General features: G+C 39.9%; 3 protein-coding genes across 8 annotated transcripts in view; all 3 read left to right on the top strand.

The window, feature by feature from the left end:
* LOC115435334 (histone deacetylase 4-like) overlaps positions 1–7,358 on the top strand; it is a 152,368-nt gene extending 145,010 nt beyond the window's left edge. For all 5 annotated transcript variants that reach the window (XM_030157684.1, XM_030157693.1, XM_030157674.1 and 2 more), the window contains 3 exons: positions 397–481; positions 600–744; positions 4,231–7,358. In XM_030157684.1, coding sequence (XP_030013544.1) covers positions 397–481; positions 600–744; positions 4,231–4,270 — 270 coding nt within the window. In that variant the 3' untranslated portion in view covers positions 4,271–7,358. The remainder of the gene's footprint in view (positions 1–396; positions 482–599; positions 745–4,230) is intronic.
* A 1,893-nt stretch (positions 7,359–9,251) lies between these two features.
* LOC115435358 (ribose-phosphate pyrophosphokinase 2-like) lies at positions 9,252–18,126 on the top strand. Of its 2 annotated transcripts, none has more exons than XM_030157713.1 (7): positions 9,252–9,562; positions 12,651–12,834; positions 14,243–14,341; positions 14,708–14,832; positions 14,946–15,122; positions 15,204–15,358; positions 16,956–18,126. In XM_030157713.1, exons 1-7 carry the CDS (start codon positions 9,441–9,443, stop codon positions 17,051–17,053), a joined length of 960 nt encoding a protein of 319 aa, XP_030013573.1. In that variant the 5' UTR covers positions 9,252–9,440; the 3' UTR covers positions 17,054–18,126. The 2 variants fall into 2 exon arrangements, with proteins under 2 accessions (XP_030013573.1, XP_030013581.1); XM_030157721.1 differs by having other exon boundaries at positions 9,254–9,562; positions 15,204–15,364; positions 16,961–18,126.
* A 1,765-nt stretch (positions 18,127–19,891) lies between these two features.
* LOC115435370 (thymosin beta-12) lies at positions 19,892–22,383 on the top strand. Its single transcript, XM_030157734.1, has 3 exons — positions 19,892–20,038; positions 21,163–21,275; positions 21,438–22,383. Exons 2-3 carry the CDS (start codon positions 21,176–21,178, stop codon positions 21,470–21,472), a joined length of 135 nt encoding a protein of 44 aa, XP_030013594.1. The 5' UTR covers positions 19,892–20,038; positions 21,163–21,175; the 3' UTR covers positions 21,473–22,383.
* Positions 22,384–27,377: the final 4,994 nt, after the last annotated feature.

Here is a 27,377-nt window from a genome sequence, read left to right as displayed (position 1 = left end):
CTACAGAAAACCCTGACATAAACACATTTTATATCTTCTCTTTTTGAGTAAATATTGGACCTGTAATGCTAAGTATGTTATTTCACACTGCACTTTTTTGATGTGCAGATTTCAACTTTTCTATTTGTGTTTCTCACCTAAAACATGAATAGAACTAGTACTAGTGTACTGGTGTTCAAAAAAGGAAAAGAAAGTAATGGTATGGAAAATATAAAAAAATGCACAGTTATTAAGTTTTAAAAAATCTTGATTTCTGACACCTGATACTTGTAAGAGACCCAGACATTATTGTGTTGTCATTGCCTGAAAACCAGATGACCCCTCCTGGAGAGTCTTGGAAATGCAGTCTGTTGCAGATTCATGTTTACATTTTTTATGTATATTTTTCTGACACAGCTGGACCCATTGCCCAAGGCCGTCCTGGAACAGAGGCCCAACCCCAACGCTGTTCGTTCTCTGGAGAAAGTTTTAGAGACACACAGTAAGCTCAACACTGACTATAAATCCAGCATTAGCGCATTTGTTGCTCTTGTAATGAGCAGGTAGGCAGATGGACATAGTTAAAGTTAAACTGCCTCACTGTTTTCTCTTGCTCACAGGTAAGTACTGGCGTTCGGTGCATCGCTACTCACCTCGGCTCGGCCTTTCTCTGTTGGAGGCCAAACGAGGAGACTCCGAAGAGGCTGAAGCCGTCAGTGCGATGGCTTCTCTCTCTGTGGCCAACACCAACACCATGGATCAGAGGTAAGATCTGACATAAAAAGATGAATGTAATGGGCCTCATGAGTGAAGAAGAAGAAAATAAGGATATAATAAACAATACAAAAGATGCACTATGAATCACAGTATGTTGATGAATCATGTCTAGTCTTAAAGTGAATGGGTGTGCCAGTCAGCATAAGGAAACACTTCCATTAAGCTACATAAGCACCATATGCAGCAGACATCTGTGTAAGTAAGTCTGGCACCATCCACTATTGTTTTGGTATAGGGGAAAAGTTCTTTGGATTGTTTGGCAAGTTCACAAGCACATGATGCAGTGACAGCACAAAACATTCATCTTTGTACATACTTGATATTTTCAAGGTGTAGTTGCAACTTGAAGGCTGTTCTTTCATGCAATGAGGAGAACTTTCAAAATAGTAACGCACAGATAGAGCAAGGAAGGAGAATGGCAGTCCTGCTGCCACTGTAAGATGGAAATATTCCTTGATTCCCAACCAGTACATCCTTAATGTCAACTAAAGCGGGGTATACACTTAAAGATAAATCGAGCTGTTTTTGCCCCAGTTTTCCCCTTTCCCAACCAAGGACAGCAAATGTCAGATTATCTTATGTTTTATAAGGTTATTCCATAAAATTATCCTGTGATCTGAGGTGTGTTAAGAGTGAATTTGTCCTGATAATCGGCTCCGAAACAGGTCAGGGCAGACAATTGTAATTATTAACCTTTTTAAATATTTATGACCAAAAATCTCCATGTGTGGGGAAAGCAGACAACTCCTGAGCTGTCCTGCACAGGTCCACTTTTCCAAACTCGCCCATACCCATTTACATTAGACCCGCAACCCAACTCAACCCGTGATTAAACACATTGTCTACACAGTAACTCACTTTAACCCTTTCAGTTCTTCTCTAGCTGTTCTCTTGTATATTAATGGGTTTTGTTGTTTTAGTTCCATATCAGCCAACACAGTGGACGCTTATGCACCATCCCATACACTGTAATTCAGGTCATTACTGTAACTTTACTGTTCTTGATAAACCTGATCCGCAGTAACATGTTTAAGTGTAAATCAACTGTTATTTGTTAGACAAGAAGGTTTTTTTTTTTTTGCATTTTATCTCCATGAAGTGAGTAATTACTAGCATTGGAATATGTTAAAATGTGAGAAGACATCAGATTAGCAGCATTAAATTGTTTTTATTTCATTGTTTTCATATCACTTTCTGATATTGGGTTTTAAACACGTTTCTTTACTTCAAAAATTAAATGCATGGATATTTTTGTAACTCCATAGAAAAAAAAAAACTCGATCGCATTGTTTTTTCATGGCTAAACACTGAAGAAAAAAAATCTTGACTAAGGTTCTCATAATTCGTGCATGAAAGGGTTAAAGGGCTTTATTTTTGGCATCAATAAATCTCTAATATGTGCTGCTCAATGACGTCATTCACTGGATGTAAACAGAGGTGAAGCTCACTTCACAATAAAACAAATCGGCTGTGGCTCAACCACAGTGAAATTAGATGATCATTACATCATTAAATGTCCTGCAAATTATTTTCATCCACGAATTTTTAGTTTTTCACTTCCTTGTATAAACCTTTTTTTTGTAATTTTAAAACCACGATACATTTATTCAGGTGCAAACATTTCAATCAAAGTCACTGATGTGGCATCCTGTGTTTAGCATGTGATTAATTTAAAGAAAGACAAACTAACCCAGTGTTAGTTTGCATTGCATAGCTGTCAGAATCTGCCAGAATGGTGGTTAGTACAAAGCGGAAGAAACAAGCAGGCTGGAATATATTCATGCAAACAGTAGCGCTAAGTGCACATTCATTGTATTCTTTCACATTCTAACTTTTATCAATCGAAATATTTTGAACCAAGTAATCATATAGCCTGTCATATAAGCATTCAGTGCAAGTCGACCAGGGGGGTAGTTGTCAGTCAGGGAATACCCTGGGCTTTGCCGATTCAATCAGCATCTGTAACTCTGCAGTACGGGATTGGTGAAGCATTTACAGTCAATTAACAAAAATTATTTGGATTATAAAAATGAAAAAAAGATGTTAAGTACAAAATGTGTACTAGTTTTATGCATTACACTGCCGTTACACGGAAAGTCAGACAAACCCGAGTTTTGCAACGGGTGACCTTTCAATTGCCACTCATGAAATCAACCTCCATAGGTTACAGGGTCTTTCCATATGTCAACACTGCTATATTAATTAACAGCTTGTACATAAAATGGTCATACATCCAACACAGAGGTATTATAAGAACTTTTCTTAACAGGAATTATTTTAAGTTCATTAAAATGTACTCAGAGTTAGACAGAAATCACATATATTCTACAGAAAGCTTAGGTGAATGCTTTAATACAGTCTTTGCTTAGTAATTAAGTTTTTGGCAACAATCCATTTATAAGTACATTGTGTATTTTTTTTTACCCGCTAGGCTAAATGAAACTTTACATTTATGTATTACAAACATAGTTCTTCTATTAAAGGAAATCAATGCTAAATGACGTGCTTCACCAATCCCGCACTGCAGTTACAGATGCTGATACCCTGCCCACCCCACTCGACTTGCGCTGAATGCTTATATGACAGACTATATGATTGCTTGGTTCAAAATATTTCAATTGATAAAAGTTGTAATGTGAAAGAATACAATGAATGTGCACTTAGCGTTACTGTTTGCATAAATATATTCCAGCCTGTTCATTTCTTCCGCTTCATACTAGCCGCCATTCTGACATGCAATGCGCAAGCATAGATGAGACAGATTCTGACAGATACGTAATGTGCAAGCATAGATGAGACAGATTCTGACAGATATGCAATGCGCATGTGTAGGTGAGACCAATGATGACCGTGTATGAAAGGGCCAACCACACCGCTGACCCCTCCCTCTCCTATCAGATCTATCACTTCCACCTGCTTCGCACTGCACGGCCGCAGCTCCTCAATCATTAGGAGAGTATTTAAGGCTTTCCTGTGCAGTCATGCAGTGCTGGATTATTGTCTTCTCTACACCTAATCTCCCCACAATAACCCAGACATTCAACTTCATCATCCTGCTCTACGGACCCAGACTTACGCTTTTCTCCTCTCTGGTTTTCAAATCTGTTTCTCCCTTCTGCACTGTGCATTTGAGTCGTATCATTTATGCCATCATGACACCCAGCGTTTATTTCCATGTCCCTGCATGTTAGTGGGTGGGAGCAGAATGTAGGGTTAGTGACATGAGACTAATGAACTTGTGCATGAGGCCCAAATCTTCATCAATATCTTCAGAAGAATTTGCAAGCCCTGTGCTTTTCTGTAAAATCATTTCTCTTATCTGGGACTAAGAAATGTCAAATATGTGTTCGTCAAGGACTCTGAGAATGGTTTGAGTTCAGAGTCCATGCATTTTCAGAAGTTATGTATATTTACAGAATGCAGGAGTACAATGTAACATCTGTGTTTGCATGTGTCATGTGTTTTTGCTGACAGGCCGGAGGAAGAGCCGATGGAAGAGGAGGAGCCACTGTAACGGAGGGAAACACGAGGGTGTCACACTGTTACCATTGACCTCTCCGGAGAATGCCTCTTTGAGCTGCAAAGAGTCTCGACTGATCCCTTCATTTAGTCCCCCCAACCCCACTCACGTCAGTCACCTTGATTGGCGGTCCCTCGGCCAAATGAGGGAGAGGGGGTGGGCTCAGCCTCAGAGTAGGGAGCCAATCAGGAGACAGAGGACTGAACTGGAAAAAAAATTAAACATAAAAGCGTTGCTTGGCAGCATTCGCTTTAGAGACACTCATTTTCTGTCAGTCTTCGCACCCCCACATCAGCCCACAGCGGCTAACCATGTGACCACGTCTGAAGGCAGCAGGCGAGTGTATTTGGAGTGGGGGCGAGATCAGGCCTCGTCACTGAACGGTGTGAAAACACAGAAACATATGGTGCTTTACACAGCTGCCCTCTGACCACATATGGACACCAGGGACAGCAGACATTCCCAGCTACGTTCAAACGCAGCCCGGGACTTTCTTTTCTCTTTCTCAACTATTTTTCCCGACAAAACAAGGGCATCGCAGCAAATGAGATAATATTTTAGAAGAAGCATTCACTGTGGACTTTGGTTGGCTGAAGTTTAAGTAGGCTTTTACAAAGACTTGATGATCTTGTGGTGAGACCTCACCTCATTGGACCAGCCTGTCGTTGCAGAGGGTTGATGAATGAGAGGAGTGCCTTGGTGAAGGTCTGCTGGATTTCAGGATTGTTCAGGAAAAGATTGCCTTAAGTTAAAATAGATTTTTCTCTGAATCTTTGCGAGGGAGGGAAACAGTTTCCAGTCCTTCGGGGACAAGAATGACAGAAATAAAGCAAACAATCTTTGAGCATGTTTACGTGATGAAGACAACATTTCTGTCTCTCACAGCCTCTCTTGAAGACTTACTTTACTTTTGGATGGATCTATTTTTCTGTAAAAAAGAAAACGCTTTGTAAAGGTAGTTGCCAGCTTCATTAGATAAAGGTGCAAACATGGAGACCTTCAAAAAGGAAATTAGACTGAAAGCTCTCAGCCTTTTATGTAGCTTCCCTTTAACTGAAGTCATTGCTTTGTAAAACACATAAAGCATGTATTTGAGCAGAGAGACCAGACCTTTTTGCAAGATATTGAATGTTATCCAAAAGTGAAAGCCAAGCAAAAAAAGCCAAAGCATGAGTTTGCATACACAGTAGTACTTTCACTCCAGTTCGCTGGCAAGTCGACAAACATTTCACATATTGGCCCTTTAAGATAAGGCTCCCAATACTCAGTTCAATGTTTACTAATTTTATTCTTCACAGGTCGAGTGAGCATTTCTTTACGACCTCCCATGCTTTGCCAGTTGGCAACTACCTTGGTTACTAGTGTGAGCTAAACATTAGTTATGTATATTGAATTGAATATATTTTGCAGGGCAGTCATCCAGTATTGCCTGTTTGTAATTACATTGTATGATTTCCACATCAACTTGTCATTTTTCAATATCAACTGTGTTTGGTAATCGTGTCCACTTTTTATTTTGTATTGTATAAGATTATTTTTCTAACTTTTTTTCATCCATAGATTTTGTTCTGTGTTTTATCCGTTTTCTGGATAGTTATAGGGCTGCCATTCACACACTTAGTCACATGTTTAAGACTTTCTTTCTTTCTTGTATTTATCAAAAGTAAGGACTTTCTTTCTATGGCTCTCAGCCTTTCTGCATTTTCATCACTTGTGTATTTATAACATGTACTGTTTATAGGAGATTTGTATATGGAAAATTTATAAATGTACTCTAATGACAGCTATGATATTGTGAGCGGAAAAAACAGTATGGTGTACAATATTACTCCATGAAACGTAAAAAAGCAGCATATTTAACTTGTCATCAACTGCGCTGTTTCAAGTCGCCCTAAGTTTCACAAAACAAATTGATCACTTTGTTGCCTAATTGATCCATTTCCTCTCGTGCATGAGTGATATGCACCTACCTTTAGACTGTGACAACATCACAAAAAAAGAGGTTTAGAGGCCATTTTAATGTAGCTGGATGGGATTTTTCCAATCAGAAGGGACGCAGATGTCACTTATGGGTGGGAAACATTGGCCGATGATTTAAAACCTCTGTCTGAGCATGTGTTGCACTATCATGGTACCTTTCCACAGCGTCCTTTTGTTTTCCTGCTAAATTAGATTCTAAAGGTTAATTTTTTTCAGCCGCCATTGCCTGATTCCATTAAAATGACCCCCGATTTGTCGCTGATTACAAATGACTTCCTTGTTTATTTTAATTTAATATCATTTGATATAGAAAATCTGAGTTATTTTTCATGTCTAACAAAACATTCCACTTGTTAATCGTTTAATTTGGCTTAACATTTTTTTTAAGATGAACTTCAGGTTTAGCATTTTTGTAGAAACTTTATTAACTACTCCAATGTTTCTTTTTTGCTGTTTGCTCGCGCCAACTTTAACTCTTTGCATGGTTTGTGAGTCAGCATGCCTGCTTGTCTATGTAACAAAAATGTATTTGCACAATAGAAGAAGAACACTGGAGGACTTAGAAAACCTCCCACGGCAACTCAGAGCTTCAGGTGGGACGGTTTCTTCCTCTCTGGTGTGCAAACAATTCAAAAGACTTTGTCCAAATGACTCCACTGAGAAACATTTGATATTGTTCTTAATGAATATCGTTTCCAATAAGTGATTTTAACATGATTCAGCACTTAAAACATGTATGGACTATGTTTAAGAGAAATGAGCTCTGCCAAACCTCCACTATATTCACACCTTAAAAGACTCTCCCAAAGAATGTTCCTCTTTCAAAGATTTTTCAATGGGCACTGTTAACGGTTAGAGAAACGTTGGGTATTTGTCAAAGAAGGTTTGGAAAAGGGCATCATTTGATTGTCATACCCACCTCGGCCAGTTCTATATATAACCACTGTGGCTCAAGAGCAATTCTTGGTTTACATGTAAATGGAAAAAAAGTTATTTTTTGTTTGTTGTTTGTCTCTTGATGAAAAATGTTATCTTTCTTTGGGACCTACGCTTTGGACATTTCATCTCTGACATCATCTATAAAATATATTTCTGAAAAATACTGCTTTGTGTCTGTTTGTGGCATTTATTTTTGCATCAAGTGATTGAAGCTATTGTCCACACTAAAGCAAGAAACCGACTAAATCAATTCAACTTAAGTGCTGACAAGATAAGAAGCCTCAGATTATTTTACTGATGATTTAGTTGCCATGTTTCAGCTTTTATCTCTTCAATGATTTGAGTATTCAAAGTCCATCTTAGTGGTATCAAGTGTAAATAATCAGTAGCACTGCTAGAGTAAATTGAGAAAGAGATTTTTTGGGATTTGTTTAATGAGATGCTAGTGTAATTTTTATGTGGAACAGTGGATTAGCTCTCTGGCACATGACAGCAATAATGTTAAAAGTGTGTCACCAGAGTGAGACAGACTGTGGTTAAGAGGCCATCCAAGAAGCATGAACTCTCAGCTGACTCTGCTTTCAGTGGAAAATCTAATTACAAAACCTGATATTACAAGTGGATTTAGTCAAAGTCCAAACAGCAGCAACAACCATCAGATCACCTCTTCCTCTTCTTCCTCCTGCCGAAAAGGAAAGGGCAAACAATCAGGCTTGAATGATGAATCAGACTTTGAGTCATTGAACTGCATATGGATGTGTCGAAATCTGAACAAATGCTGAGATTCATTAGTCATCAGTGTTTATATTTGTGGCAACAGATGCATAAATGGATAAGAACCATTACGTGTGAATAAAATAGAAACGCCAAAAATGTAGTTTTTAACATTTATTTGCCATTTTTGTCATTTACATCACATATCTAATAATTGTGTGCAGATTATTGCAGAATAAATGGTAGAAAAACATGATTTTGACCAAAATCTTAGCACTTACTGTCTAAATATGACAAGCATTTCTATTGTGCTTGGAATTTGATAAAATCAATTAAATACAGATATTGGCAAACTGATGGTTCAAGATGGTGTAATTGTCCAAATTTTGAAGAATCAATAAAAATATTCATCATTGGATCAAGGAACAATACCGATAAAGAAATTATATTTAAAAAACAAACAAACAAGATTTTCTTCCATTTTTAACAACTTCTCTGTCTCCAGTAATGAAAAATACACCCTTAAGTTAGTCACTGTATTACCTGAATTCATAAAGTTTGTCCTTAACCTTTAGAAACAATCAGATCTAAAGTATCTCCAATAACATTTGAGAAAATACAATAAAAACTGACCAAAACTAGGCTACATGTGCAAGCTTTTCAATGTCACACATGGTTAAGTAAACCTCTTGCAACTTTTGTTTAGCTGTTTCTTTTTCTTTGTTTCACGTTGAATATGTGACATCATACGCAACATTTTACATATATAAAATTATTACATACAGAAGTCTCACCATGTTATAAGACTTAAGCACAACACCTGAATTGGAAAAAATATAAAACACATTTTTTGACCATTCTGGAGAAGAAAGACGCTGAAGTAGAAAATGTTCTATTAGGTTTGAGCCATTTGCCAAATAACATGACAAAGGTATACAATAATGCCCTTTTTCTCTCTCCATATAACAACATAAGAGCAAATAAAGCCCCCACAATTCTAAAGAGATACTTGGCACAACTGGTCCATTTGTTGTAATACGGATTAATGTGCATTGTACATGAAAAGAATTCATAGAATGTCTCTACTAAACACAATTTAAATTTAAAACATTTCTATATCTTTTGATATTAAATCATTGAAAATAATAGCACATTACTGGATTCTTGTGAACCGTAGGACCTGTATATTTGTGGGATGCTGCTGTTTTTTGTTTAGTTTTTTGTGCTTTTTTTCTGTTTTGTTAACCTTATAAAATGATTTGTGCATTTAGTAAGCAGTTTAATAAGTGAACATGTGTGAGTGGTCTAGTGCTCTGTCCAATGAGAAGAAGGCACTTCCTTCACCACGCAAACACTGACCTGATATTTCCTCTCCGCCGTCGGTCCTAGTCCTACGCCAGTGCAATGCCAAGGCTGCAACACTAACAGGCTCATTTTTTCATTTTCAGAGCCCTTCAGTGGGGTAAACCTGAGGTTACTTTTTCTCTGCTTTTGTTTTAATCGAGCACACTGCGACGTTTCGTTTGCGGACATGCCTAACATCGTGCTTTTCAGCGGGAGCTCTCACCACGACCTGTCCCAGAAAGTGGCTGATCGGCTGGGGCTGGAGCTGGGCAAAGTGATCACGAAGAAATTCAGCAACCAGGAAACATGGCGAGTGCATTTCTCTTTTAAAACCTGTATTCATCTCGTGTTTGTGATGACGTTAGGGCCGGTGGTAACGCTGGGTTTCTTGAGTAGCGGACAGCTTTTCTTGGTAAACCATGTGGGTAAGTTAGCTTGAAGCTAACAATAGTTTACTATTCAGCGGGCTGAGCGATGGTGTTACACGTGACTTGCTAGCCACATGTAAACACAGCAGGCTAGCAAGCTAAGGCACCTGCTCCCATTTTCGGACACCGCTATTGTCACAGATAGTGACATATTTCCGTCAAGTTGTTATTTATTTCACAGGTCTTGTATGTGTAAACATGAAAATCAACCCAATCAACCCTTCAAATTAGTTGTGGAATTACGCAACCACATGTATAGTTAGTTGCGTTTCATGCTAGTTTTCAGTGCAGTCTTGGAGGGGGCAGACGAGCCAAAATGTTGTTTCAGAGTCTTTTATTAAAATTTCTACCCCAGTCAAAGTCCTATATATCTTATAAACGAAACCCAGAGGTAGCCGCTTGAGTTTTGCTCCGGTAAAATATTTCATCTGAGCTTGAAAATTTCACTTTTAAGTGGGAACAGATTGTTAATCGGATGAACAATTGTACGCAGGTTAACTACGCTAGTTAAGTATTTAGATGGACAGTGTTACCTCGTTGAGTAATGCTGTTATGATTGCAAAATCGATGCGCAGACTGGTACACATTTTAAGCGGTCAGCTAGCAGCTAAATTTGCCTAAAATACAAAGCGGAGTGAACACGGGAACAGTGTGTACAGAAATGGATGTGGGCTAGCTTGCTGTCATTTAAATTGGATTAATGCAGCATGCTAACGGTGGGCCATAATTCACAAGTTGTACAAATGCAAATGATTATATGGTATTTGACAGTGTTATGCCGCATTAACACAGCAACCTGAACCATACCAGACTTGTAAAGAAATGTTTTAAATCTTACATTTGGCTTGAGGGTGTTACATGGTGAAGAATAAATTTAGGTAGCCTCCCAGCTGCCTGTTCACAATGTTAGTTAATGAAGTCAGTGGTTCAATCACATGCACTGAATTTGTGCTCAATTCAAGCAGACAGTGTGTGTAATAAGTGGCTGCACACTAGTTACTAGTGGCTTGTTTAATACTGACATCAGAAAGGACTTTTTATGACTGTTGGGATTTGGCCTTGAGCTGAGGTCTTCTCAGGTCACATACCTTTCTGCAAGCTGACCTGTGGGCTTTGTGCTGGCCTGTTTGTTTTCCTATGGTGACATGAATTTGTCACCACTCTCTATATCCGCAGTGGTTTTAAACTACACCATTAACCAGACCCTTCCTCTCAGATTAGCTCCTCTGGAGTGCATTTTATTCTCTGATTCAGTAATGAGAAGCCATGCACTACATTAATGTCATCTTGTGGATCACTGTGCACTGTGGTAACATTGTCAAAGTGGGATTTATTCCCACTGGGCCCACTCAATGATGCACTCCCTCTCCGGTGATGCACTCCAGATAAAAGCATTCACGGAACAGCGTATGTTGTCTTTTTGTAATCCTCCCCTTGCATGAGCAATAAAGAGTGCATTGCAACACTTGCAGTTCCTGACTAAAACAGGGCCAGGGCTTAGAAAGGTGTCTTGACCCCATCATCCACCCACAACTCTAAAATCCAGGGAAAACTTTGATTATCGGAGGTTTCTCTCTAGGGAATTTAGCTGTTTGGGTGACACAAAGTGCAAAACAAAGATTATTTTCTCATCCACACACACAGTGATGTCAGAACACTCTGGTATGAGTAACTCTTCTCACAGTACAGGTTTTCTCAGCTGAGGTCTATCACCAAAGCAGTCATTGGTGGGAATACAAAATAGCACAAAGGTATCTTGTTTGTTTGGACAAGAAGAAATGTCCAAATAAAGAGCTTGTTGTCAATTTGTAGTGTGATGTGGTGATTCAAATTTATCGTATCAAGCCAAACTTTGTTTCAGTTATGACTGTTTCAGACAATCTTACCTTGGCTTTTGTTTGTGTGCACTCAGAGAAGTGTCCAAATGAAGATTATATGTTCACTTTATAACGTCTTTTAAACAAATTATCACATAAAATCAAATTTTTATTTTACATTTGTGTCTGTGATAATGTTTTTCAGTCTTAACTTTATTTTACTTGCTCTCCTTCTGAAAACTCTGTGTGTGTGTGTGGGGGGTGTGGGGGGGTATTGTCACTTCCTTGTAATATTTCCTAAGCAAAATTGCTTTAGTCATTCCATATTCAACATACACAGCCATAAATTTCTTTCAAGGACTTTGACAAAGTGTCTAACCTTTTTGTATTTCAGTATACAGGGAGAAAGGAAAGACTTGCCTCCTGTTGGGAAAGTCACTTGTTTGTTCCCGTGTCATACAGCACCCTTTGACTCCTCTTTAATTTTAGCATCAGTGGCAGGAAATGTTTTGCTGGAGGTCCTGGTGTTGGTCTGTCCTTTCTGCCTGAGCAAAAGGGGCACTTCTGAATGATGTCTGTTTTGTTGTCAAACAGTTTATTTTCTGACTAATTCATTTGTGTTACTTCTCACCTGTAACCACTAAATGCTTCAGCCAATCACATGACTAAGCGCAGGAATGTTTCACACTTGTGCTGTCTGCTTTGGGCTTCAGGGCGAGAAAGAATCTGATTGGTAGTTCAGACAAGTGGAGGGACTCAGCCCTAACTTGTTCCTCATTGTCAAAAGTTGCTCAGTCATGCATATATACAATTCTACAGGTTTTATGTGAGTCAGGGATGGAGTGGGGGGCAAACTTAAGCATAATATACTGAATGACCTTCAGAAAGGACTAATCACTGCCTAACACGCAACACCTTATATGAAATTAATATCAGACTTAACTCATTTTTTTCTTAATAGTTTTTCTGTGTATTAGCAATGAATATGAAAATAATGAAAAATTTTGTACAATAATTAACTCAAGGTTACTCCTGTTCATGTACCTAAATGTTTTGATTCATGTGAATGATGTTACAGGTCCATGAAGAGTCATGTAAAAATTTTGTCATCTTGGAACCCAGACTGAAACTGTTTTTGTCCTGTCTCAACAGTGTAGAGATTGGGGAAAGTGTACGCGGCGAGGATGTGTACATTGTGCAAAGTGGCTGTGGTGAAATCAATGACAACCTCATGGAGCTGCTCATCATGATCAATGCCTGCAAGATCGCCTCGTCGTCCCGCGTCACCGCTGTCATCCCTTGCTTTCCCTATGCCCGGCAGGACAAGAAGGACAAGGTAGACGCACACAGTGGAGTCATATATTAAGCAGAAGAGTTGCAGAGAAGGTTCAAGTTGTCAAGAAGCTTTTTGGTTGAAATGTCACAGCTAGAGCTCAGTCTGGTTTGTAATTTGAGCAGATGCTTCTCTCAAAGTGTGAAATTGGGTAATGGGGACATGCCAGCAGAATACTGGTTTCACATAGCCTGCTTATCTTGTCAATGATTATCTTGTGTTGCCTCAGAGGTAAACGTAACCGCAGCAGCAGCAGCAATTCAGATCCATATAAAGCAATTTTCTGCTAGTTAGCACCTGTAGAGGCAGTATCATTCTCTAGTTGCCTCTACTCGTGAGGGTTTAACATGTCAGGGTTAAAGCTCTGCCAGTGTTAGCCTCATCCACATGCTGACCTCAAGGTTACAGGGCAATAACATGGATAACTTTGAAAAATGTGTCAAAGGCTGTTGAGAACTCAGCCGTCTTCCATAGTAGCTGTCTGATCATCAAAATATGATGGTAGAATACAACAGTTTTGGTGCAGCCCTGAAGCCAAATTAAATGGGTAAAACAACACTACATTGAGAGTTGTTATTTATGGTTACACTGAACTGTTCACGATTGTTTCACCATTGATTAATCAGCATTACTGTCACATGACTGTTTTACGTTGTGGAAAACTATTATAATGAATTACTTGAGGAAATTATGCATACTTCTTGCAGTAATGTCTCTGTGTACCATACATATTTATAATTTTCTTTGTTCATGTTTTTTTTTTCAATAAATGATAATCAAATCTTAGGTGAAATGCTGTATTTTTGTCCCCAGAAATTGAAAGAGAACCCTACTGATCTTCAAGGTTTCAACTTTTAATATACTGTGAAGAAATGAATGCTCTAAAATCAGCTAGTTTTTGCCGCAGCCAGTGTCTCCTCTGCCTCAATCTATAAATTTTGTATTTGTGCTAGGTTAATGTTTTGTCAACACGTCCTGAAGCCCAGACTCTGACGTGTGCGTCCACATGGGCTCTGCTTTTCTTTGACAGATGCTTAAGAGAAAAGCCCTGGTGGCGGTGGCAGGACCTAGATTTTAGAGTTACAATCATAATGGAAAGGTCATCGTTAAGTCTGGCCTGCAGTCCTGACAAATGAGGATGAGTATCTCTGAGAGAGACCTACCTCATACTCGGCACTTAGATGGAGCTTAGCAACACTGGAAAACAGAAAGTAGGATTTCTTTGGTCTCCAACTTGACAAAGTGTGAACCATGTATCAAATGGTACTTCAACTGCCAATGTTTTACTCAGGCATGACCTTCTTTATTATAACTGTTGAATAAAGAAAGCCGAAATGCCACTGAATCCAAACTCTTAAGCATTATTTCTTCTAACTCACCTGAAGTGACTGTGTCTTGATACTTGTTCCAGAGTCGAGCACCCATATCAGCCAAGCTGGTGGCAAACATGTTGTCTGTGGCCGGTGCCGACCACATCATCACGATGGACCTTCATGCATCTCAAATCCAGGTCAGTACAAAATGCTTTTACAACCAACAAATAAGGCTCATTGTGAGGATGTGATGGAATTCAAGAGACTTAAACTCATTTCTTGTCAATATCAAACATGTAATCAGCTTTGCTGTTGTTATCTAAAAGGCACTTGCATTGTATTCTATTCATAAAATAAATCAAGTACAGTGATAACTTAATACTATTAGAATCAGTTCAGTTTTTATTTGTAGTAGTAGTAGTAGTATTGTAAATGGATTGAGATAGGCCTACATCAAGTTGTATTTGTTCTATCAGTCAGTATTTCTCTGTCTCAACTACAGTGCATACGGTTAGACTATGATTGACAGGCATTTAAGCATGACATTTTATATCTATTTACAGGGCTTTTTCGACATTGCGGTTGATAACTTATATGCAGAACCTGCTGTTCTGCAGTGGATCAGAGAAAACATCCCAGAGTGGAAAAATTGTATCATTGTGTCTCCAGATGCCGGCGGAGCTAAGCGGTAAGATACAATGAGGAAGACTCACAGCGCGAAAGGGCTGCTTGTCTCATAACAGCAAAACAAAAGATGCACCATGAGTTTGTTGTAATTCCGTTTCCTCTCTGTTCTCTCAGCGTGACGTCCATCGCAGACCGTCTGAACGTGGAGTTTGCTCTGATTCATAAGGAAAGGAAGAAGGCCAACGAAGTGGACCGTATGGTCCTGGTGGGTGACGTCAAGGACCGTGTGGCCATCCCTGGTGGGACGACATGGCCGACACTTGCGGGTACCATCTGCCATGCCGCTGACAAGTCAGTATCACATTCTGTCAGTGCGAAGGATCCATTACAGAAACCTCCACTGATTTGATCTTGTGTCCATGTCGCCCTCAGGCTCATCGATGCGGGAGCCATAAAGGTCTATGCCATTCTCACACACGGCATTTTCTCTGGTCCGGCCATCTCCCGGATTAACAATGCCCCCTTTGAAGCTGTGGTTGTAACCAACACTATTCCACAAGAAGAGAAGATGAAGGCTTGCCCAAAAAATACAGGTAACCTCAGGCTAATGTCTGGAATTATGCACATTTCCAATAGGTTTGACATCTTTCGTCAGGCAGGTTGATTAGGAAAAAATGCCGACAATGAAACCATCACATCAGTTAAGAGACTGTAAAATAAATTGAAATGATACAAGTAACAAATATCCAGTGAAGTCAATATGAGATGAAACAAACAGAATTTGGCAAACCTGGGTAGAGTTTGACTTAGTGTTACATGAGCAGGAAGCATCAGGTGTTGAAGCCAAATCCGGGTCCGGGTCTCGGGTCATCAGCCTCAGCAGAGGAGCCCAGGAGCCCAAATCCAGGTTAAGGTTCTGGGTTAATTACTTGTCTTTATTTATCAGCTCATCTATTGTTTGCCTGATACCGTCAACCAAGTAGTGTTTGTATAACAATACTGTGCAGACACATAAAAATGTTTGCATTTTTTTACATTTGTAATCTATATTCAGCTAGTTGCTGCCATTTTGTCACTGTGTTGCCATATTAGACAGGCACAGTAGGGATGGGGATCGAGAACCGGTTCCCAGTAGCTCAATTCCTTGGAATCGTTTGCCTGCCTGCTTAACGATTCTGCTTATCGATTCTGCCTTTGTTGTGCATGCGCGATGACATCACATGTACGCTGCATTGTTTTGGTCAGAACGTAGCCAACATGGCGTTGAGGCAGAAACGGTCTAAAAAGATGACACCAGGTCCACTTACTTGGAACACTTGCAAAGCTTCCATGTCTTCAAAAGGGTGGAATCCCTCCAATATCCTCAAACATTTGTCCACAGCATGTGAATCATTTACAGGAATGTCACGTATTTGATACGCTACTTAGTGGCGCTTGTGAATGTAGCGGCAGAATGAACGCCGGCCGGTGTGGGCAACAAACGTCGTAACTCCTCAAATACAAGTTTCTGAAGGTAAGAAGGGAAAGGAAATGAGGTGCACAACAACGGGAGACAAGCCGAGCTGAGTCGAACTGGATCCACGTAGTAGAAGTGCAGCAATAGAGGAATTAGTAAAGTGTCTTTAGTTTCACTTTCATAGTCATCCCCCCTGGACCAGGCCCAGCGTCATCTGTTATTATTATTTGTACATACTACGTTATATTTTCTGTGCAGAGATGGAAATATAAAAGACAGTTAATACAAACACACCCGTTTGTACTCTTTTATTCCCTCACCCAATGAGAATCGGTAAGAGAATCGATAAAGAATCGGATCGATAAGCAATATCGATAATGGAATTGGAATCGTTAAATTCTTAACAATTCCCATCCTTAAGGTACAGACTGAACTGTAAACAACTGCGAGGTAAAACGGGAACTCCAGTTTTCAGGATACATAACCTTAATATTTTTCAAACAGTTGTAGCACACAGATCTTACCCGTGATGATGGATCCATTGAAAACCACATGCCTCCCTTTTTTATGTTTGTATTTATAGGGCAGTCCAATATGGCCAACATGTTGACAGTTACTCTGCGGCCACTGAAGCGTTGACATTTTCATTACACTGTACAAATTCTTGATCTGCAGTAAGACACCTCATGTTCCTCTCCAGTGTCGCATTTTCACAACTGGTTGTTTCCTCCAGGTCATTGACATCTCCATGATTCTGGCAGAGGCCATCAGGAGAACCCACAATGGGGAATCTGTGTCCTACCTCTTCAGCCATGTCCCCTTGTAAAACAGAACCAGCCACCCTTCGACCCACTCTCCCCTGCCAGGCTGGTTGGTACTTTCCAGCTGCTTCAGAGAGGCTAGAAATGGCCTCATGGTCAGGGCCAAATTTGTGACTTTTTAAATGTCACGCCCACACATTCAGTCTTTGACATTCTCACCGAGGAGACGGAGCGAAATATCACTTCCTCAAGACCAAGTATTTATAAGTATCTCACTTTCTCTTGTTCAGCAACAGCCTTGCCAAACTGGCATTCACTTTGACCAAAGGCTCCATTATGTACCATGATATTTTATTTTTACATCATATTGATCCCGCTTTAATGATGCATTCCAGTGTCATGTCATTTGAAATATTTTGGCAATTTTTGCTTCACACAATAAAACTGTAAATGTGAAAGCCTTGCACCTTTTTCCCTAGCGTTAGCTTAACAGCTGCTAAAAGTATTAAAATGAATTAACTGCAGACTAATCTTAAAAAAGCTTGTCCTACATTATAAGCATTTGTTTCAGGTCTCCGAGGCAAGGCTACATGAAGCTGCGCCACGTGTCAAATTGTGTTGTGACCAGACACAAGCAGGAGTAAAATTAGTGGACACACTTCCTCACTGTTTTGTAAAGAGCTTAACTAGAATGTGCTGATACATCATCTCCCTTAACAATAAGCTGCTTTCACCACATGGTGGGATAGGTCTGACAACCTTCGCTTTGAATTCCCCAGTCATGCTAAAATACCTAGTTTATTAAAATATTGCAACTCCTGGAGGTGTATGTAGTTGATTGTCTAATACGAGGTGTAAGTGGGTGTTCAATCCACATTCCAAAAGGTCATGAAAACAAATTTGAGCCCAAAGTTTGGCTTCTAGTATTTGATTTCCCTCATGATATGAGCCGGAGTCATAATAAAAGTAGTGTTCATTTTTTTGGCTGTAATGGGTCACTTGTGTCAGTGAGGCAGGTTTCACTGTTTGCCTATCACTGGAGAAAACGTCGGTGGAATACCATGATTTTTTTTTTTTTTTAATATGTAACACTTCAAGCTGTTTCTTTGACAATAAAGCTTTGACAATTGCTTACAAATGCGCTACCTATTTCTTCATAGTCACCCCCGATAATAGTTTAAATGTTGGTGTCTTTTAATGCATATAAATATTCAAACATCAAGATGTGCAATGTACAATTCAGTACATTTTGCATTCTGTTTTGAATTTTCTTTTAACCCTTAGGGACCCCTTCAGGCCATGTTTGTATATATTTTTGGTGATTGCTATGATGCTTCCAGGTTTTAGCATGAATTTCTGCAAGAAGGATTTTTTTTTTATTTATTTATTTTACATTTTTAAATCTATTGTAAAGTTACATCTTATTGGTCTGTTACTCTCTACTGAGACTTATTTCTGGGGGTGGAGAGGTCAAAACGTCCAAAAAACTAGAAACATAACACCACCACCCCCCCCTCTGTTTTTGTAGTTTTGAGCAGAGCTGAAGTGGTTTGAGGTTTATGCCAAAAAATATTTTTTATAGCTGTTACATTTTTGGTTTGAGTAATTCAGGGATACACAAAGGTTAAATGTGTTTGTAGAATAAATCCTGTGCATGCGTGAAATTGGATAAATGTAAATACAATAAGCTTGCAAGACTTGGTGAAAACTCATTGTGATTATTATGGACAATATTGGTGTTTTGGTCTACTTTGATTTATATAAAAATGCATAGACTGACGATTTATAGACATGCACTGGGATTAAAAAATACTAAAACTAACACCCTGGTACCTCTGCTTAGTGTCACTGCATCCAAAATAACAACAGTGGACCTTTACTGTATTTTTGCAATTCTGTAGTGGAGCTGGCCGACAGTTTAATTGTGCAGCTCTCGTTCATGTGCAAAGTAATCTTTACACATGCTCTGCTAAAATCGGTATTGTTAGTGGATACATAAACACTTATATTGAAAGACTGAAGTGCATCTAGTTTATTACATTCTTTTTATTGACAAAGATTATTAATCTATATTTTTACCAACAAGAGGAACTGAAAATGTTAACCTCTTAAATAGTGGTGTAAGAAAATGTAAATACAACTGAGTAAATACAGCACAGTCATTTACATATAAAGGTTTTTCAGGGTCGGTGGGTTTAAAGATCTAACTGCTAAATATATTCTCTGAGCCTACTGTTCTGCATAAAAAGAAAACTTTCTCACTCATTTTTTTCCCATACACTTGTGTATTTTTACACAATGACATGTATTGTCCCATCTTTCCAAACCACAGCCCTACTTTTTACCAGCCTAATGATCATGCAGAAAATGTGTTTGTTGCAGAGGGGACTTAGTCATTGGATTCATATGATGAGGTCAAAGGTCAACCACACATAAACTGGAGCATTGTATTGGGCTGTTTGAATCCAGCTGGTGTATAAATCGGTGATAAATTTAATACAATTCAAATCAAGTCTCATCAGTCTTGATTATATTAAGTGGTGGAGGGCTGGTTGGAGAAATGGCAAGCATAGTACCTGCTGTTTCCACCAGGGGGAGCCCGTTGATAAACTAATATGCAGCCAAAAAACGTCAAACTGCTTCACTGGAATCGCAAGAGACATTAGTTGATAAACTAGCTGAACTCATGTTCCCTGTTGAGTAACACAGCTGCAATAATAGTGAACTTTAGAGAACGAACGCTCCGCTGACGCATTACAGAGATGAGACGCACTGTGCCATCGCGCTTCACCTCCACACAGTTACGCACATATACTTCATATGTTTACATCAGTGTCCAACGGGAAAATCGAATAATACGAGGCTTCTTTGAATAGTCTTAGTGAAACTGGAGTGTTCGTGTCTGTCCACCAGGGGGACACGGAGGACGGAGCTAGTGATGTCAGACATCATTAGCATATTCCGGACTATATGTAATGCTTGCGCTAAGACGCGCCACTACTGCTGCAACGCGCTGACCAGAGACCTTCCAGACATCAACCAACACTTCGGTAAGCTTTAGTCACTAAATTACTTATTTGTTCTTTGTTGTGTTCAGCATGAAGGGACCTAAACTGTACGGCGGATGAGTGAGTTGAAAAGGGAGCATTCATCAGGAATGTTGTGCCAAATCGATCAAGGACATAAAATCCCATATTAGTACTATTTTGTAGTTTTACAGTACGTTTCATTTTATTCTAATAGCTCAGAAATTGTGGAATGTGGCATCCGTGCACGGCTGTTCTATTCACCTCAAGCTATTTCCTTTGTTGTCGTTGTGGTCGAGCTGCATGCGCCTGGTTCCGTTATGAAAATGATCCATCAAGGCTTTCACTGCGCTCTGCGTGTGTAGGAGACCATATTACAAGTGAATCTGCGCGGATTTTCAGATTTTGGCGTTGAACTTGGGTTTTTGGACCACGAATAGGCAAAAAGCCAATCTGGGCGGTGGTTCCTTGAGATTGCGCCCCAGGGGGAGAAGTACGTGACAAGTGAATTTGCGGATGCACAACGTCCATGTGGAAAGCCCCTCAGCGGACACTCAGAAATGAACATTTAGAACATTTTGACCATATTGACCATATTTTAGCTGAATAGTCTCTCACCACCGGACAATCTTTTTGCTTTTTTTCAATCCGTACCCCTTTCTCACTCTGCCCAGCATGGGAACTCCCATTGTTATGTAAATGTCTGGTCTGGACGCCTCGGACGGGCTTCATTGTCTGTGCAGTGTGTCCCCTGTGTGCAACACCCCGGGATGAGTGTTGGATAACAGCACGGATGGCAGTCAAATGACGCTGGGCAGAGCCGCAGGCGAACAAAAGGAGGCGGACACAGCCGCGCACATTAGATGGAAAAGTGTTGCGCATGTAGCTCAAGTGAACAAATGATTTCTGTTCACTGTGATTTTCACACAGGGCTTCAGGCAACGCCCTGTGACAGATCCAGCCAGTGTAAACCACCATGGTGGCTTAAGACATAATGCTTAGCTGTAGAAATATATATTAGATAATCATGCTTTATGTACTGGCTCAGAGCTGGTAATGTCAGGTGAATTGGAAGTACCTGTGCATATGATTTTGTACTTAAAGTGGAACAGAGCATTTATCAGGCTCTTTTGTTCCTCATCTTACAGACTATCTGCAACCATGAGTGACAAGCCCGACATTTCAGAGGTTCAAACCTTTGATAAGAGCAAGCTGAAGAAGACAGAGACACAGGAGAAGAATCCCCTGCCTTCAAAAGAAAGTAAGGTTCACATTCCTGCAGCCACAGTGGGGGTGTGGGGGATGGGGGAGTGGGTGATGCTGATACATTACATCACATTCCTCACCGTGTCTGTGCTCAACATAACTGTCTCCAGTTCAGTGGAAGTCTTACACTTTTTGCTTTCTGTTTTCTGCTCCACAGCCATTGAACAGGAAAAGGCAGCAGCGTCGTCGTGAAGCCCATCCCTCCCATCATGCACTGTACACCCCCTCCTATTGCATTGCCTTGTTTTCAGTCACCTCTTTTAGCTGTATAACTTTGTAACCGAAATTATGAAACGACAACAATAACCAAGCTGCACAGCCTGCGGACAGATGATGCCTCCGTTAGGGCAATCGGCCCCTGTCCCCTCAAAAAAACATCACCCAGATATTTACCACCATCATGTGACGTGCTCGTCTGAATGTTGGGAGATGAGGATGATCTGTCTGATGCAGGAGATGGGAACTGAAGACAGAAGATGTACCTAGAGGTGCACGTCTCCCATTTGATACCACCAACATTGTTGTATGGCAGAGAGTCCTGAGGGACAGGGCGTGGCCTGCGTCCCAGGAAGCTCATCATCGTCTCACCACCACCACCACGACCCAACTTCCTGTGTAGCTGCTTTCGCGCCAAAGCTGAGGCGTCAAGCTTTTTGTTTTTATTGTTTTTTGTCTTCTAATTTTCGGAAAATGCACAACTTTTTATGTACGCTGGCCAAAATGTAAATGCCCCAAAAATTGATAATGTGTGTCACAATGTTTCTGTTTTTTTTACACAAGGATAAGAAAAGTGTAACGGATTCCATCTAGATCTGGGAGATGTTCAAATGAACCTTACAGTGATGTTATAAATTGTATCGTACCTTTGCCCTTCTTCAGAGTGATTTGGGATAGCTTTTGTGTCACAATCTGTCTCTGAATTGTCTCAAATGAGGAAAAGGAAAAAAAAACTGGCAATTGATTCCATGTGTTTACTTTCCACCGTAGATCAAAATTCTTTAGAGTTTTGTAAAGTCCCAGCAGTCATGTTACTCTGCCACACACCATTATGAGAAATGGAAAACCGTGAAATGTTGTAATAAAAAAGAATTTGTTACTAAGAATTTGTTAATGCTTTTTCTGGCAGTGTCACAGAAATCTTCAAGAATGTGCACAGCAGCACACTAACACCATCTTTGTTGAAAAACATAGCCTCTTTCTCCTTTTAGTTTCACATTCTGTCTCTTAGTCTAAATTCACTAGTATTAGTTAAAGGATGTGACTATGCTATATTTAAAGTGCCTGCAGCAGCCTTGCAGGGATTTACTTGAGAAGGAGATGCATTTTTGTGCACAGAGAGAAGGAGAGAGAAATGGATATGAAAGCAGCTTGTTAGACCACCTGTCATGAAGGTCTTTGCTTGAAGAAGTTGTGCACACTGCTGTCAGTAGGCGCTCACTTTAAATCCAGTAATTACTGCTAACAACGTCAAGCCATGAGAACAGCACAGTCCAGCAAAGCAGGAAATAGCTTGTGCTAGTTGCAGAATGCAGTAGGTGGGTTTCCATCATTTCAGGCCGCTTCAGATTAGCTGAATGGTCAAGTATAATGTTACTTATCCAAGTTAATCTGTACGCTCTTTTTAAAATCCAGTAAAAAGCACAAAGATAAGGAAAGAGCACAGTTTTATCAGTTACATTCCTCAGCTTATCAGACATTTGTGAGCAGTGGCTTATAGGGCAGCTGACCTAGAGTACAGGGTGTAGCCTCAGCGGGAGATTTACTCAGCCTCATGTACTAAACTGCCTTCGCCCTAAATTAGCCACCGCCTACAAAGTCTTAATGGCATTAGCATGACATAGCTGACAATTTCCTGTAAACGGCATGCATTTATACCAATCAAATGTAGACATAACCAATTTTTTGGAAACATGAATGGACAGAACAAATCCCTAGCTTTGGAACACAGCAGCTTTTATCCTGTATCTAATAAATATGCTTCTTCCGTGGCATCTTCTGGAGAAAAGGAGGCAAAGTTGGTCAGCCTTTTCCTCCAACAGTTCCATGATTGATCTCAGCTAATGTCCCAGTCTGCAAATCTTACATGTTAGTTAGTGTAAGTGGATTGGTGTTAAGTCAGCTGCTGTTAATAAGGCATTAATCTGCATCAAGGAGGAGGGGTAGATGTGGAGGTTAGTGGGCTATCGTTGAGAGAAGTAGACTAGGCTGAGGCCTGGCACTCTACATCCTCGCTCAGTGGGATTACCGCCTCCCAACGCCCATTTCTCCCCACGTGCTTGGCGCAGGGCTGCATCCTGAGAAAGTGATGGGGGATTTAAGGTGGAGCAGCAGATGGGGTGGAGTCATCATCCACTGCTTTAGATATAGAGGGAGAAGGGGGGTCAGATGTGTCAGCATTGAGTCTGTCCTACGGGTGTCCTGCCTGGTAACCCATAGCAACAGCTGCTGCTGAGTCACTTCCTGGGGTTGGGCGCTCAGATGCGTGCTGTCCTTATGGAGATTTTTTTTTTCTCCCTCATTGTTAAGGCCATTGGGTCTGTGCTTCGAGATTATAAACTCTTGTCTATATTTGGCCATCTGGCTGCAGGTTTCTACTAAAGGCATGTGTAGTGTCTTTAGAACCAGCCTATTTAACCAAGGGATTGATGGACTAATGCCTGCTGAATGGACATATGCCATTGTTTAAGCTCTATTAGCACCCACATGCAAATGTAATATGGATACACTGAATGTCGATAAGCAAGTATATGTGTATGGTAAGTATAATTAAAAGATTATTAGAGCTATCATTTGACTAATACTGCAGTGGTGGTTTACAGTTAATCTCTATTAATATTGTTAATAGCAATTATTTGTAAGATACTTAATCCAACCTAAAATTAAGAAACTGGAATAATTTTAGCATATATGTAGAATACAAATATGAGTAACTCTGGGATCAGGTATAAGTTATTCACTTAACATTTACGTAGACTTTACATTTATTGAATGTAAGCAAAACTATTAATATAACAGTCATGAGAAAAAGAAGGTCCACGGTCTTTGAATTCTAAGAATTTATGCATCAGAACATAATAAAAAACAAGAAAAGTACTCAGAGACGCAGACCTCCACCAAGACAGATCTGCCCCCCCCCCCCCATCATCACCAAAATTTAATCATTTCTTGCTTGTGCCAGTATCAACATTTCCTGAAAATCTCATGAAAATCCATCCATAACTTTTGAGTTATCTTGCTAACAAACAAACAAACAAAAGTGATCAATATACATCCTGGCGGAGGTAAAAATCATCTGGTCTTCACCAGGTAAATGCAGTCTAAGATGAACAACAGAACATGACATGTTACAGCATGACATCATTTGCTAACAGAAATTAGGTCAAAATACAGAAACAGGTACAGTATTACAGTACTCTTACTGCTTCTGTATGAATTTAGAGGGTAAGTAGCAGCCAGGTGCTGCTTAGAAAATGTCCTTGATTTATTGATCATCAGCTGGTACGACCACCTCTATAAAAGCAGAAATTTTTGCAGGCTGCTGGTCTGGGACTTTCAGGTCTGTGTTGACATAAAGCCAGAAAGAACAGGCATTGGCAGTGGGCTTAGAGAAGCAACTGTTACTGCTTATTGATCTGGGAAGAGTTCTAAAGCTGTTTAGATCCATTACTCTTCAGTGAGAAAGATTATACACAAGTATAAGACGTTCAAGATGGTGGCCAGTCTTCTCAGGATTGGATGTCCCAGGAAATTCACCCCAAGGGCAGATACCATGCACTACTCAGGAAAACTGCAAAAAACTCAAGAGCTCATATTGTCAAGCACTGTGTTGGAGGAGTGATGGTTTGGGCTTGTTCTGCAGCCTCAGGACCCAGATACATCAACAAATCTACAACAGAACGGCTGAAAAAGAAAAGTTCAAACTTCAACCCCATTGCAATGCTGGGGTGGGACTTTAAGACAGCTGTGCATACACAAATGCCCATAAATCTCAATGAACTGAAGCAATGTTGCAAAAAACATTGGGCCAAAAAGTGTATGGCTGCAGTGAAAAACTGATGAACACAATTAAGACTGATAAACAAGCTGATAAGCAACAGCTGAATGAACTTTAAACATTTTTTAAGGTAAAATAGATACCAGCAACATCTTTGCATCGTTGATATTGTGTTGCTATTTATATATTGGTGACATTTTATACCAAAAGCAGCCAAACAACTTTCAGATAATAAATAAAAACTATAACTAAACTAAAAATATTCTATCTAAAAAATTCTGTAATTTATCACTTTTTATTCTAACTTGATGGTACAGTAGTTAATATGTTGAGATTTTTTTTTTGTCTGTACTTTCACTCAGTTGGACAAAGGTGGTCAGAGGTCTTTACTGCGAAATTATTTCTTTACAGTGACCATCTCTGCTCTTAAGTCATTCAAATCCTCTGGTTTGTGAAGCTCATTCAGCGTGTGTGTCCTTTTGTTGGATGTGTGTTGTGTTATCTATGCACACTGCTTCCTCAGACCTGACCAAGTCAATTATCTTTTTATCCCTCACTGGCAGAGACAAACACTGGGTCTGCTGTGGATTTCCATGGTTACTACCCGCCCAGGGGCAATGTTTGGCATTGCTAGTAAAGAGGGATGTGTCCACCATGGACCACATGTTAAGACCTGACTGTTGTCCCTAATATGCTCTGAAATATCTGCCTTGTTTTGGCCATTACTGCTGCAGGCATGCAAACAGACAAGAGGTCTAAACAGGAAGAAAGATGTTTGTCGGCAGCCTTTTTGTGTTATTTTCCAAGCTTCCTGTCCAAGTTGTATGTCTGATGATTGTGTCATTGTTTACTGCTGCAAACATGGAGATATGAGCGCAACACTTGTGTGTCTGCTGCTTTGTTTGTGGTCATTAGATACAAATGTGGACCACTCGTGTTTTTAGAGCAACATATGGTGATGCAGCTCCGAGGTACTGAGGTATGAGCTGCCATATTATAAGTTACGGTTGTGTGTGTGTGTGTGTGTGTGTGTGTGTGTGTGTGTGTGTGTGTGAGCTCATTGGATGTGACTTCAGAGTGTAATTCTACACAGCTGTCAAAGCGCCCAGGGACTCCCATATCATCATATGGATGAAACTAAAGATTATTCCTTTAAACAAGACTGAAGCATGCATATACATTACTATTATTACATAATGTTATTACATAATAATAGAAGCTGTATGTTTGCTTTTCTGTGCCTTCATAATACCTCTTGTTTTTTGTTTTTTTTTTACCTCACATCACTGGATCCACTGCACTACAAACATATATTTTCTTTTCTTCATTTATTTTGGGAAAAGTGTTTGATCAAAGTTGAACTACTGGTTACTTTCATTGTATAGAATGTGTCATCTGGAAAGGGGAAAAAAGGGAAGAATGTTGACTGATTTGCAGCCTTAAAAGAACAGTATCTATATGTTTATCATGTTATTATGCAGAAGTGCAGAAATTTTACCTATCATGTCCTTTTTGCAAAATGTGTTTACAGATAAGTGCTTTTCAGTGTTCAGACCTTCAGTGGGAAAGCAGGAACAAACTTTTCTAGCATCTCACTGATCACACAAAGTGCAGAACACACATGAGTTGTATGAAAGAGCAGACATACACTGTTGGCTGCAGGAAGCACTGAAATAACTCAAAAGCTTTTACTTCTTCTAATGTCAATACAAGCTGTCTTGTTGCATAAATAATTACATCAGATTCTGAGGATTGGTCTGTTCAACGGTTGCATAGCTGCTAATTACACCATCAAAGTGATGCATAAATACACAGCTGGCTTGTTAAAAATCAGTGGGACAGAGAGCGGGCGTGGTCCTACATTACAGACGAGGTTTTTCAGCAGCAGGCAATGCTGCTTGTCTATAGCAAGGTTTGATTATCCCAGACGTGCTCTATCAGTCTGGCCCCAGGTGGGGCCCCGATCAATGTGTCTAAATGGTGTTGATGTTCGGCATTGCTTGTAAATGCATCCGCCAAAGCATTGCACAGAATCAATGCAGCTGCACAAACAGCAGAGCAGAGCTCAGCACACCACTGTGTCGCACTGACTCGTTGTGACTT

This window comes from Sphaeramia orbicularis, chromosome 2 (assembly GCF_902148855.1).
Source record: "Sphaeramia orbicularis chromosome 2, fSphaOr1.1, whole genome shotgun sequence".
In the NCBI taxonomy this organism is placed as follows: Eukaryota; Metazoa; Chordata; class Actinopteri; order Kurtiformes; family Apogonidae; genus Sphaeramia; species Sphaeramia orbicularis.
The sequence above is the reverse complement of the archived record's forward strand: the minus strand, read 5'-3'. Positions and strand labels throughout refer to the sequence as shown.

Excerpts from the sequence above, each read along its gene's own strand:
- LOC115435358 (XM_030157713.1), top strand. The coding sequence starts at position 9,441 with ATGCCTAACATCGTGCTTTTCAGCGGGAGCTCTCACCACGACCTGTCC. Across the intron at positions 9,563-12,650 it reads TTCAGCAACCAGGAAACATG|TGTAGAGATTGGGGAAAGTG; the intron begins GCGAGTGCATTT and ends CTGTCTCAACAG. Across the intron at positions 14,833-14,945 it reads GATGCCGGCGGAGCTAAGCG|CGTGACGTCCATCGCAGACC; the intron begins GTAAGATACAAT and ends CTGTTCTCTCAG.
- LOC115435370 (XM_030157734.1), top strand. The coding sequence starts at position 21,176 with ATGAGTGACAAGCCCGACATTTCAGAGGTTCAAACCTTTGATAAGAGC. Across the intron at positions 21,276-21,437 it reads TCCCCTGCCTTCAAAAGAAA|CCATTGAACAGGAAAAGGCA; the intron begins GTAAGGTTCACA and ends TCTGCTCCACAG.